At 38.5% G+C, this 14,656-nt stretch overlaps 1 protein-coding gene across 5 annotated transcripts in view; it reads right to left on the reverse strand.

Moving 5' to 3' along the window:
• Hsdl2 (Hydroxysteroid dehydrogenase like 2) overlaps positions 1-14,656 on the reverse strand; it is a 324,919-nt gene that overhangs the window by 120,432 nt on the left and 189,831 nt on the right. For 4 of the 5 annotated variants that reach the window (XM_043434036.1, XM_043434035.1, XM_043434034.1 and 1 more), the window contains exon 5: positions 980-1,177. The exons of the other annotated variant lie outside the window; for it this stretch is intronic. In XM_043434036.1, coding sequence (XP_043289971.1) covers positions 980-1,177 — 198 coding nt within the window. The remainder of the gene's footprint in view (positions 1-979; positions 1,178-14,656) is intronic. 5 annotated transcript variants of the gene reach the window in all.

The following is a 14,656-nucleotide window of genomic DNA, read 5'->3' on the forward strand; positions in this document are numbered from 1 at the left end:
TCAAGCGTGATATTTCGGTTTTTTATTTCTCATGTTTTATTTGAATTTTTTTCACTTTACAAAATAATTACACATTTGTATTTTTTTTAATGTAATGTTTTTTTTTTATTTCAAAATTTGTGAAATTTTGAAATATTCCACAATCATTGAATAGAAGTATGAGCGACCTTAAATTTATGGCCCGCTACACACCATACAAACTTATTGTGTAATATTATTGTGCAACATTATTGACCGTGTGTAGCGGGCCTTATAAAGTTTGAACGTGGTCGGTGAGCTGAATTGAGCCGAGATCGGAGAGCCAATCAGAATGCGTTGAGACACAACTCTACTACCACTAACCTACGTCGAACGCGTATACGTATACGTCAAGTCTGTGATGTGTTAGTAACTTTTGCATAATCTTGAGTCCGTGCAAAGTTTTTTCTCAGCAAATACGCCACCTATCATACTGATTTTGGGCGGGCGGAATTGAAAGAGAATTTATTAATTGGTTTAAATTTCAATTTTCAAATTGTTAAACGGCTCCTGAGCTTCGTAATTCAACAAAATGACATGCTAATTTTACCCCCACCACCGCGAATCGCTTTATTCAGAGAAAGTATAGTCTCAGCGAGAGCCTCAGGCCAGCAGACGATAGGGCTGTCAATGTACTTGTCCCGAGACTCTACCGAGTCTCTTGAAAACAGGGTTTTAACCAAATTTTAATGGCACGATTGAAAAGAGCCACCTTAAAAATAATTGACAAGGTAGCTTACCAATATTTTCAATGACGTTTTCATAGTGAATAATCCCTTTGAAAAGAGCACATGAAAAAGATGTCTTTCAGGCGTTAAAGGGTTAAAAAAATATGGAGAGACTATCGACTGACTTGTACGATGCGCATGTACATCGTTAAATTCGTCTTACATTCTTTGAAAATTAGAATTTCTTCTAAAAGGGAGAAATCTGTAAATGACAATGATGGAAATCTACTTACCCGGATTACAAGCGTATTGGCTAAAATTATTGATGCCTTCACCGCGGAGTATATCTTCATCCGTCAAAAACTGACCGGTGATACTTTTACTGTCTTTACAAATTAATGAATATACGGCATCAGCCATTATTTCTGGTTTTCTGCTAATATTCTTGCTGTCTGGTCCACTCAGCATTTCTATTGCCGCAGTATGAATAGCTGGAATATAAGAACAATAGATATTAGGCAAAATATGGCCTTCCATTTGAATTCGGTCAAGTAACTGTAGCTTGTAAAAACAGTCGAAACTGTTTTATTCAGTGACCATTTAGGCCCGGATCATGAGACTCGGTAACGGCTCAACCGTAAGTATTAATAGTCAGCGCAGCTTAAGCTCTGCCGCACTTGACTATATGCAAATATGATGATTTTATGACATCACAACGATTTCAAATCGTTTTCTCGAAAAAATAGCTTGACCGCAAATCGTTATTTTTTGTAGTGAATTTTTTCTATTTATATCTTCAGATTGCTTATGGTTACAATTTACTTGGTTCAACCAATTATGAGTACGATATTGTTGGTGAAATATTAATAAAATAAATAAATAAATCGCGAGAGTGTCATAGGCAGCATAAGCAAGGTAATTGACACTAGGTAACCCTAACATAATTCGTGAGAGCGTCATAGGCAACATAGGCAAGGTAATTGACGCTAGGTAACCCGAGAGGTAATGCGCGAATATCACAAGTAATAGCGAAGGAAACTTCGGCCAGGCGGAAGGTACGCCGAGATATCCTCGCAGCTCGAACCGATACAGTAAATAAAAGCGAGAAATAAATTATAAAATGATGCGGAGAAACTACGTACGAATAAAGTCCCGAGGCGAACCACGACACATTATTCGAGTCGATACGCAGTAACGAAGGGCGAAGAAAGGAACGAAATACAATTAATACAATACGAGGTGTGAGCCACCGTATAAGCCATAGCGCGAACGTAGGAGCGAGAGAGACGCCGCGAAAACATTGCGCGACCGAGCGCGCTCACTAGCGACCTTAGCACGTGCAGGGAGAGAGAGATAGAGCGGCTCGAAAAATAACGCGTGGAAATTTCCAACGCGCAATTGGCAAAATTGAAAGAACATTATAACGCCTGTTTTTCACAATCATTCTATATTTAGGGACCAAACTAATATCGAGTTTGTTCATCCAATTGAGCCACAAAATCAAAAGGGGCTGGAAAAGCGGGAAGTACCGGCCACAATCTCGCTCGGTACCACACTCCACGCGTCCTCACTAAATCGCAATAAAACTAACTTTTAACCCGGAACAATATTCCGAAAATACACTAAACGAGAACGAAAGGCTCAACGGGATGAACAAACTCGTGGAGAGAAAGACGGACTTACCGAGGAACAGCTCGCAACAAAGGAAAGGCACGACGAAAGAAAGTTGGCGCAGCAATTTGGACGTGGCTCGTCAATCAGGTGCTCGGAAGTAGACTGATTTATGCGAACGAGCTGCTCCCGGCGCCCGGCGCTATCCCCACCACTCGGATATCACATCGCAGCGCTCGGGTGCTAGGCGCGGCCGAAGTGTGGGCCCCGGCTCACGCTTTCGCGGCAATTTTGAAAGTGGAAGCGCGCGCGAAAATGATCCTTCGCCGCGCTTCTTAACGGATGATTATCTAATACTCCACATCTTCATTCTCCCTTCCCCCGCCTGTTTGGGTAGGGCCTCCCGATTTGACGACCGTGGTTCGAGCATCCTTCCTCTTGGGGATCCGGCGGGCATCTCTGAAAGGGCGAAGGGGAGGCCTCCCTCACGACCCTGGGCGTCCCACAGGATCACGGTGGGCCCGCGACACAACCACCAGGCAATACAGCACCTCTCCCCCAGGAAACTCCCCCGGACCTCACTGGACGAGGCTCCGTGTCTCACGGACTGCGATACCCGAATTCACGGTCTAGTGGACGGTGTAACTCTCGGTTGCTTCCGCGGGAAGGGCACGGGCGGCGTTCAAAAGTGGCCTATGCCAGCGTGTCCCTTCATCCGTCCGCGGGCCGAGAGTAATGTTTTATGCTCGAAGTTTTGGGAGGGACCATCCTCCTAAGCGAGATCGGGTAGAACGAAGAGCTACCTCACGACGTATCGAGCGACGTGTGAGTCCGAAGTGACGGAGGCAACACCGAACTTTCACGCTAAAAGGGCAACTGAAATACTAATAAGATTATGGCATTACGAAAACTACTCGGGCCAATTCAAATTTTCCTCTCTCTCTCTCTCTCTGCCCACGCACGCGGTAGGTAATGAGTCTCGCACGGTAAATAGCGCTCGGCAGGTAAGGTAGACAATTCTAAATACAAACTTAACACTACGCAATGAGGAGTTTTCCTTCCGAGCACCACCCGACGAGTCGCAGCGGCGTCCACAGGGCCGTAAACCCGGTCCACTGGTCGACACGATTCGTACGAATGGCGGGTCGAATTGTCACGTCACAACGTGTACCATAAGAGCGAGGGAAACAGGTGTATGTTCCAGTACGAATTCTTAATTAAACCTTAAAGATCCCCTCTCGTGAAAAAAATTTAGGACAAGAACATTGTAACGGTACGCTTTTGACGTCACCCGCTACGCGTGTCTTCGAGCTACTAAAATTTTAGAAGCAGGCATGAAATGAACGAAAGAGTGAGAAATTGTGTTTGAAAATATAATAATCGTATTTATGCAACTTTTTTATTGAATGTAACATAATAAGTTTCGAAAATGTGTTTCAGGTATTTTTAAAGTTTTTTTTCCCTGTTGTATCAATGTTTGTATTAATGGTATGCAGCGAGTACCTATAAACTTTGATATTTCTGTGAAGAGGCAGGTGTGCCAATTTTTTCACTTTTTGGTTTCAACTGTAATATATGAATGAAGAAATATTTTACTAGAGTCTTCAGCTTCTTATTACTGAATAGGTCTGGAATTACTGTCTTTGAAAACCAATGCACAGATACATCAAACAATTTTGAGTTCTGTTTGCTTTTAATAGTGCGCTGTATTTATTACTTTTAGCGTTGACATAATTAATTTAATAAATCTGTGGTACTTTTTTCTGTCTGTATCAAAATGTAGTTGAATGAACCGCAGCGGGTACTTGCAAACTTTGAAACTCCTGTGTATTCACATGTGCGCCAAGTATTATAACTTTCAATTTTTGATTATAGAATATGGGTATACAGGGTGAGGCACTAACTATTGCCACCTTAAATATCTCGGTAATTACCGACGTTACAAAAAAATATTTCAGACAAAAGTTTGATGGTGCGAAAGGGGTCATCAAATGTGACCATTTTTTTTCATTTCAGTGGAGGCGCTGACGCACGGTGAAGTTCACCTCCACTTTTTTAAAGGGTACGATACATTTTTTTTCAACCTTCTCGTAGAGCATGGCGAACTGCATAAAAAACATCCGGGGGTCAATGTTGTTCAAGGTCATTCAAGATCAAAAAGTGACATGAACTTTATTTATATGTGAAATGAACTTACTTTACATAAGGTGTTCAAAGTGATTGCCATTGGAATCAATGCAGTACTGCAATCTCCTTATCACAGATTGCGTAGAATTTCTTATCACTTCGGCACTAATCGAATCACATGCCCGAACAATTCTCTCTCGCATATCATCAGGACGTTCTTTGTAAATAAGATCTTTCAAGTATCCCCACAAGAAAAAATCCAGAGGCGTCAAGTCTGGCGAACGAGCCGGCCACGATACACCTCCTCCGCGTCCAATCCAACGATTTGGAAATCTCCGTTGCAACTCATTTCTAGCTATCAGCGAAAAATGTGCCGGACACCCATCGTGTTGATACCACATTCTGTTCCTAGTTTCTAAAGGTACTTCTTCCAATAACGGACCTAATGATTCTTGAAGGAATGTGGTGTACTTCCTACCATTAAGATTCCCTTCGATGAAATAAGGGCCTACAATTCTGTCCTCAATAATCCCACACCATACATTCACCGCCCACGGTCTCTGGTGTGCAACTTGCCGGAGCCAATATGGATTTTCAGTTGCCCAAAAATACATGTTATGCAAATTAATATTTCCATGATTCGTAAATGTCGCCTCATCAGTAAATAAAATCCGATTAATAAATGAGTCATGTCTCTGAATCTGGTGTTGAGCCCATCGGCAGAATTCAATGCGATTCACGAAATCCATACCAGTTAATTCTTGGTAGAGACTAATGTGGTAAGGATGATATTTATGGCGATGCAGAACACGTAGAACACTTCTCTGGCTTACACCAGATTCCCTCGAAATTTGACGCGAACTAACACAAGGATCTCGAATCACAGTAGCAAGAACACCAATTTCCGTTTCTTCGTTAGTAACTCGCTTTTGTCGATTAGTTTTCCGATAGGCTAAGGATCCAGTTGTTCTCAATTTATTGCACAAAATTTGAAATGTACGGCGTGTAGGATGAAGACGTTCGGGATATCTTTCAGCGTATAAGTCTCTAGCTCTCACTGCATTTTTCTGACATTCTCCGTAAATTAGAAGCATATCGGTTTGTTCTTCAAAGGAATACATCATTCACATTCGCTTGATGTACTGATACTAGTCTTACCATTCTTACTATCGTTGTCTTGAATGTAATGTGATGCGAATGTGTATTAATTGAAACACTTGTACGCCGTATTTAGTAAATACAGCGTACTTATCAAACAAAGGTACCGTTGTTTACATACAAGACAACGCTAATAGGAATGGTAAGATTACGGCCAAATTACTGTCAAATTTTGCACGATATGCGAGAGAGAATTGTTCGAGCATGTGATTCGATCAGTGCCGTAGTGATAAGAAATTCTATGCAATCTGTATTCTACGCACCTTATGTAAAGTAAGTTCATTTCACATAAAAATAAAGTTCATGTCACTTTTTGATCTTGAATGACCTTGAACAAATTTGATCCCCGGATGTTTTTTATGCAGTTCGCCATGCTCTACAAGAAGGTTGAAAAAAAATGTATCGTACCCTTTAAAAAAGTGGAGGTGAACTTCACCGTGCGTCAGCACCTCCACTGAAATGAAAAAAAATGGTCGCATTTGATGACCCCTTTCGCACCATCAAACTTTTGTCTGAAATATTTTTTTGTAACGTCGGTAATTACCGAGATATTTAAGGTGGCAATAGTTAGTGCCTCACCCTGTATATTAGGGTGGTCGTTATTTGGGTCACACGTGAATTTCGCAAGTCCCCTCGTAAAAACACAATCAAGGTATATAAAAAATGAGGTATGCAAATTTTCAAGACGCCCGGAAAATTTTAAACTGTGCCCCTAGAGGTTTGAATTTTGAAGACAAAAATACATGTATTTTGTCATGCTCTCACTCCATCGTTTCTCCTACGTTTAATATTGGTGAGAAAAGTCTAAAACTCAGCACATATATTGTAACGTAACGCTCTTGCCGACCCGGCCTGAACGCCGCCACGCATCGGTTCGAGCTACCTTATTTTTAAAAGGAGCAGGTATGAACGAGACGAGAGACGAGGATTATATTGATAAAATAACAAAATGAATTTATTCAACAATAATTCTGTGTTTTTACAAAAATGATACGCGTCTTTAAGTTTAATTTTTGTTTGTCCGCGATGTTTAACCGAATCAGGTGAGAGAAGACTCGAAAGACCCGGAAAAACGGAGCGTTTTTCTGTATGAAAATTTCGATTGAATTTTCAAAGAGTATATCCGGATATGCATATAAAAACTGCATCCCTGACATTTTCTAGAATTACTTGAGGGATGATTTCACTACTAAAAAATAAAAATTTGTCCAAAATTTGCGGTCTCTACTTTGAAAAGTTTCCGAGATATCGAAAAAAAGTTGTTTTCCATTTTTATTTATTTTTTATTATGAAAAATGATTATTAGTAAATGGTAATTTTTTTCTATGTGCTAATGGATAAAACACATCAGATTTTTTTTTTACTCGATCGCACAGTAAAAATTCTAGTTTTCTAAAAATAAATAAAAGTTAAATCTTTTTTTTAAATATCATCCTTCAGACATGCAATGATAAAATTTTCCTGCAAGAGGTTTTCCATACTCCTTTATACTTAGGAATTTTTCTGTTCTTTTAGAAATGGTGGAACATGATGAGAAAAATAAAAATCGAATTTATATGCTTAATTTGAAATTCTTTTATTTATTCTGAAGTTTTTAATTGGAAAATGTTTAAAAGAATTGCTAATATTCAAAATGAAATATAAAAATATCTCCGATGGTCGGTAACAACGATTAAAGGCTATTTTCATGATAAACGCTATCTAGTAGAATCCAAATGCATTATTTTGTCTGAAAAGCCAGTGTATAACGTAACCTCAAAAATTGATAGAACATAAACGCAAACACAATCATATATTTTGAAGTACTCTCATAAATATGAATAAATCGTATTTACACATAAACATTTACAGTTTCTAGTCATAAGTTTTGTTCACGCGGCATTTCACTGGCTTTATCATACATTTATAACACATTTTCGTTCAGAAATTTGATATACAATTGGATTTCCACTTTTTTCATTTACATTTAAGTAAGTCATTTAACGATTATATTTTCAATATATATTTTCACAATAAAAACATTTTCGAATCGTTAGTTTCAAATCGATTATTTCAATATATCATTTTATTTTATTTTTCTTTCAGTACGTCGAAAAATCTCAAATGCGTGCGTTGTGATATTTTTCTTCGAAAAGTGTCAGGTTATAAAAAAATTATTTCCACTGAGGAGGAGGCTCGTAGCATAGCTGGATATACAGGGTGTCCCATTTTAATCTTACACCTGACTTTTCTCGGAAAATATTGCTCGGATCAAATATTGTGTGGAACAAAACTTTTAGGGGTTGAAGGGGGACGTATGATAAAAATTGTTTTGTGGATCCAAAATTCAAAATGGCGGCGTTAGAATGGCCGACATGTTTTTTTCGAATGGAAACATAACTTTTTTTCATCACCAAAAAATTTTTCAGCGCAAAACCAAAAACTTTTGTTGAAAAATTTTTTTGATTAAGTTCATATTTTTCAAGTAAGAACATCATTTTCAACTATTTTAGAGGTATCCAGGATGTACCGCGGAGAGATCTTTAACGTACCAAGTGCAAGTGCGTTTGCGTGTAAGGAGCATATCAACGATTTCGTTGGCACTGAAATCAGCCATTGTTGCTAATTTTCAGAATTTTCCTCTAATTTAAGAACTTTTAAAAATTTCGAGAATCAAGAATTTTTCTCTGATTTCAGAACCTTTATAAATTTTCGATTTCATCTCTTGCTAATGGCTGCGGAGTCAGAAGATAAATGTTTCAATCAATTTTTCATCCGTGGGCGATCACAATGACTTCTAAAATAAAAAATTCTTCTCTGATTTAAAACTCTAAAGTAAGAGAACTACGCAAAGTCAGACTACGTCAGTACTACCAATGATGTTTTCTTTAATCTCTTACAAAGTGAACTTACCTTTAATCGTAAGCGAGGCTTACGCTTAAAGATAAGTACACGCAAGCGAGGCTTACGGTTAAAAATAAGTTCACGTAAGCGAGACTTACGCCTACTTTTGAGTTGTAAATCAGAGAAGAATTTTTTATTTTAGAAGTCATTGTGATCGCCCACGGATGAAAAATTAATTGAAACGTTTATCTTCTGACTCCGCAGCCATTAGCAAGAGACGAAATCGAAAATTTGTAAAGGTTCTGAAATCAGAGAAAAATTCTTGATTCTCGAAATTTTTAAAAGTTCTTAAATTAGAGGAAAATTCTGAAAATTAGCAACAATGGCTGATTTCAGTCCCAACGAAATCGTTGATATGCTCCTTATTTTAGGGAGGTGTCGGGGCAATTACTTCCGAGCTGAAAATTTGTATCGACGTGAATATCCTGATCGTCGTCACCCATCACGGCAGACAATCCGAACCCTTGAGCAGCGAGCGAGGGCAGGTCGGATGATCCGCCACCGTCGACATTTTCCAAACGTCAATAATTTTGGTGGATTGCATGAAGCCCGAAACACGGCTATTTTAGCCATGACAGCAATTGATCCTCATTTGAGTGCCAAAGTGATCTCGGAACGACTGGGGTTTCCCAAATCGATAGTGCACCGTGTATTGAGAGGTGCGAAACTTCACCCGTACCGACTACAATTCCACCAAGACACTCCTAATCCAGATCCGTTGCGAAGGGTGGCGTTTTGTCGGTGGGCGTTGAGACAAATCGAGCGATCCAGGGACTTTTTTTCGATACGTTATGTTCAGTGATGAATCCACTTTCAACAACCGTGGTCAAGTGAACCGATGGAACTTTCGGTATTGGTCTGATCAGAATCCACATTGGTTGAGACAGATCGATCACCAGCATCGATGGAGTTTGAACGTATGGTGTGGTATTGTGAACGGGCAATTAATAGGTCCCCATTTTTTCGAGGGAAATGTGAACTCTGTCCGTTACCTTGATTTTCTACAAAATGAACTGCCTCTTTTGCTAGAAGATCTGGATTTGGAAACACGTCAACAGATGTGGTTTCAGCAAGACGGTGCACCCGCTCACTGGGCTCATGTTGTTCGAAATCATCTGGATACAACATTTGGTCAACGGTGGATTGGTCGAGACGGTCCTGTAAATTGGCCTCCAAGGTCACCAGATCTTACATCTCCTGATTTTTTTTTGTGGGGGTACTTAAAAGACGCTGTCTACCGTCAAGCTCCAACAACACGAGAGAACATGAAGGAGCGGATAAGAGCTGCCTGCCGTGCGATCCCGAGAGATGTTCTCCTACGCACAGTTGATGGTTTTGAGAGAAGAGTTCAGGCATGTTTAAACATGAATGGAGGGATCTTTGAACATCTCTAGGGAGGGATCAGAGTACACTCACAAGGAGGGCTTGGAGTCCGAAAATACTGCGGTAGTGACGAACCGCAGAGACCTAATCCTTGTGAGCTCGTACCTATGAGCATAAAGGCATTGCCTGCCCCTCTTTTTAAAAAAAGTTGAAATATAAAATGAAAATAAAAAACACACACACATGCACCTCCACGTATGCACGCATATGCAGACGCACACGCAAACGCACTTGCACTTGGTACGTTAAAGATCTCTTCGCGGTGCATCCTGGATACCTCTAAAATAGTTGAAAATGATGTTCTCACTTAAAAAATATCAACTTAATCAAAAAATTTTTTCAACAAAAGTTGTTGGTTTTGCGCTGAAAAACTTTTTGGTGATGAAAAAAAGTTATGTTTCCATTCGAAAAAAACATGTCGGCCATTCTAACGCCGCCATTTTGAATTTTGGATCCACAAAACAATTTTTATCATACGTCCCCCTTCAACCCCTAAAAGTTTTGTTCCACACAATATTTGATCCGAGCAATATTTTCCGAGAAAAGTCAGGTGTAAGATTAAAATGGGACACCCTGTATAGGCAAGAATGTCAAAATTGGCGATGTATTATGTAGTAAATATCGGTCTTTTGCAACAACTCGTCCGAAAACAGTGAGCACGATTCAATTATTGTCTAGTTTCAATGTGAAAAGTAATAGTGAAACAGTATTAGCTTAAGAGTCATCGAGCGATAGCATACGCAGCACCAAGTGTCCAAAAATCAAACTAAAATTCATTTTTACCGGATTTTGTCGCGGATATAACGACCCTAGGGAAAAAAAAGGTTGGGACAAGTACATTGATGGTCCCTCGTTTGCTGATAATTCCACCCATAAACAAAACTTTAAACAAAATTTTTTTTTAATTGTAAAAAAAATTATTTCATAAAAAAAAATACAGAACAATTCGAAAAAAAGTTTACAAATCTTGAAAAAACGTTATATTAACCTTTTAAGCGGCAATGACGCCATATGGCGCACATTTTTTCTGGGCCCAAAGCGGCAATGACGCCATATGGCGCACATCGATTATTTCGTGATTAAGTCAATCAATTATCACCAAATTTGATACTCGGGGGTTTCTGGGGTCGCTGATTACGAATCCGCTCTCAAAATTTCGAAATTCGAAATGGCGGATCCAATATGGCGGCCGAAAATGCAAAAATTCATTCGAATCGGATAAAAATTGGTACTCGGGGGTTTTCGGGGTCGCTGATTACGAATCCGCTCTCAAAATTTTGAAATTCAAAATGGCGGATCCAATATGGCGGCCGAAAATTAAAAATTCATTTTAATCGGATAAAAATTGGTACTCGGGGGTTTTTAGGGTCGCTGATTACGAATCCGCCCTCAAAATTTCGAAATTCAAAATGGCGGATCCAATATGGCAGCCGAAAATGCAAAAATTCATTCGAATCGGATAGGAATTGGCATTCAGGGGTTTTCGGGGTCGCTGATTACGAATCCGCCCTCGAAATTTTGAAATTCAAAATGGCGGATCCAATATGGTGGTCAAAAATCCGAAAATTCATTTGAATCGGTCGAAATTTAGTATTCTTCGGGGTCGCTGATTACGGAGTATATAAATTGAAAATAGAAGATTCTCTATGACACATATGAATTGATAATGTAACATTTTTGCAATGGCACCTTTCTCTTCATATTGATTTTATATTAACCCTGAGTTTTTCAAGTTTTATATGTGAATAAATGTAACACAAATACTATTCAAAATTGCCCCGTGCATGGTCGGCATATGAGATATTGTTTTCGAATTATAAATTTTGAGGGCGGATTCGTAATCAGCGACCCCGAAAACCCCCGAGTACCAATTTTTATCCGATTAAAATGAATTTTTCATTTTCGTCCGCCATATTGGATCCGCCATTTTGAATTTTGAAATTTCGAGGGCGGATTTGTAATCAATGACCCCAAAAACCCCCGAGTACCAATTGTAACGGTACGTTTGTGCTTATGCACACCGTCACGCCAAGATTCGAGCAATTCTATAATAAAGAAAAGCGGGCATGAAGGAAAAACAAAAGTAAAATGAAATTAGATTGAAATGACAAATGTTTTATTCAATTTTTAATTGTTTCAAACCAAATTACAAAAATAAAGGCTTTTTATTTGAAATTGAGTTTTTCCGCTTTATTTTAATTGCATGTAAAATTTTATTTCCGGTATTTTTCTTTGTAAAAAGAATAATTTTCGCAGAATTAATTATCATAAACTTCGCATGAATTTACGCTCGCTTTTATTAGAATAATAACAATTAATAGTATCGCTTGCGATAATAATGATTCAATAATTCTCGCCAACGCTGGCCTTGATAAATTTTTAATTAATTTTGTTTGATAATTCGATCATTGATAATTTGATAATTGAGCTATAATTGTTAGGAACTCACTTTTTGATTCTATACAATCCAAATTAATTGTTCGAGTGGATTTTTCTGATCGATCTCACTCTTTTGACTCGATATAATTCAAATAAATTGTTTTCAGTGAGTTATTTCGCTTTTTGAAATAATTTAATTGGCTCTAAATGACTCGCAATTGTCTCGTTATGAGAATAAAGAAAACTTGTTTGGTTTTAATGATTTTTAATGAATTTAAAAGAGAATTAATTGAATCGCCACTCAGAAAACAATGACTCATTGATGGAAAAGAATCCACCCAGAGTTCTTGAGACAGAACGAAACCGAACTGTCCCGGCCCCTCTGGCGTGGAAAGGTAGGAGTCCTACCCAAGAATCTTGTGACCGAACGAAATCGAACGGCCACGGCCCTCTTGGATAGAAAAAGGATTGGAAATCTACCAGGAATCTTGAGACAGAACGGAATCGAACTGTCCCGGCCCTCCTGGATAGATCGGAAACTCTCACCTAAGAATCTTGAGTTCAAACGAAATCGAATGAACCCGGCCCTCTTAGCGTGAGAGAGGAAAGGTGTTATTCTGTTTGAATTCTGAGTGGGATAATAGCGATGTTATTTTACTCTTTGTTTTTAGAGCTATTTTTGAAATGAGTGAAAATTCTATGTTTCTTTATTCTCGATTTTATGGCGAGTTCACGCGGCGAGATCCGGAGGCAAGACTGGCTTTTTGTTTTGGCATGCGAGTCGAGCTCTCAGGGATTCGAGACGTGACTGGCTCTTAGCGTGGCGAGATTCGAGACGAGACTAGCTACCGGAGCTTCTGTGCTCGGGTTTTTATACCCTTTCAAACAAAGGAAATAATAATCATAATACTTTTGGACTTTGTCCCTCTCTCTGATTTGCTGCGCGACTTAATCTCAAACCCGGGACTCCCACTCTAAATTCTCTGATTGGTGCGCTAACTCCCCCGCGTGGGTCCCAATTGGCTGAGTTGAGCTGCAGTCACACTGCGCATGTGCGAGAATTTAATGAAATTTAATAAACTCAATTTTTATCGTTTTTATGCACAATTCGTATCTTTCTCAATTATTTTGTTATGATTTCTAACAAATTTCTAAACAATAACATTTTTATTTCATTTTAATTAATTATTTGCTCGTGACTGCGCCTATTGCACGTCCCTATGAAAGTAGGTCATCGCGCATGCGCATTGTGCACACTCAAACTTGTAACGAAAAGTTTTCTTAAAATTTTAAATAATTTTACTCTGAAATTTTCACCCGTTTATTCAGAATATGTTTTATTAATAGTCCGCGTCAATTTTCCGAACAAGAAAAGGTTTGTTTCATTAAAATTGAATAAAATGAAGAATTTCATGAATCTAGGGAATTTCGTGGAATCGAAATTGAGTTGGCAGCGCTGAGCGCCTCGCTTCCCGAGCGCCGCTTCGCGAAGTGACAGTTTTTCAAAATGGCCGCAGGTGTAAACACGCGTGCGTGCCATGTCGTTGTCATAAAATAAAGTTCTTGAGTCGGTGTTTCGTTTCACAATTTTTATCCGATTCAAACGAATTTTTTATTTTCGGCCGCCATATTGGATCCGCCATTTTGAATTTCGAAATTTTGAGAGCGGATTCGTAATCAGCAACCCCAAAAACCTCCGAGTACTAAATTTCGTAACAATCTGAATACTTTTTTTTCCCGCATTTTGGGCATTATGAGGCGAATTGGTTCTGCCGCTTAAAAGGTTAAAAAAAAACTAATCTGCATCTATTTTTTAAAGTGTCAAAAGAATCAAATAACAAGTAAAAAATAATAAACCGAAAAATCGCCCTTGAAATCATTTTGGAAACCGATGCCTCATTCTTCTTATTTGATTCGAACAGCTAAATCAATTGAAAAAAATTCCATCTAATTTACGTGCAATATTAAAATTTATTATATCAATTCGAGGCCAAGTATTTTCTAATGAATTGAAAAAAGTTACCATTTGAATTACGTGCAGCACTAAAATTTATGATATCAATCGGTGGACAAGTATTTTATTAGTAACTCCAAATTTTGACATTATTGAATTGTTCCAAGAAGCTTTCAAATCCAAAAGAATCACATGCAAGCTAGTCATTTCTTACTCTATGGTGGCAGAGACTTATAAGAAAATCGATTCTTCTCAGACTTTCAGGATCCTCTGGTATTATTCACAAAATTCGACGTCGATTGGATCGATACAAATTATGTTTAAATATGTGTTAAAAGTACTTGTCCGGCCCATCACTTTCCGTTTAAATTGTTTATCCAAATAAAAGTCAGGGCTTGTCTAGAACTGATGCAGAGGGAATTGAGAGAATTATCTTCAAGTAATTTTTACTTAATTGCACTAATTTAATAAAAAA

This window comes from Venturia canescens, chromosome 1 (genome assembly GCF_019457755.1).
Source record: "Venturia canescens isolate UGA chromosome 1, ASM1945775v1, whole genome shotgun sequence".
Lineage (NCBI taxonomy): Eukaryota > Metazoa > Arthropoda > Insecta > Hymenoptera > Ichneumonidae > Venturia > Venturia canescens.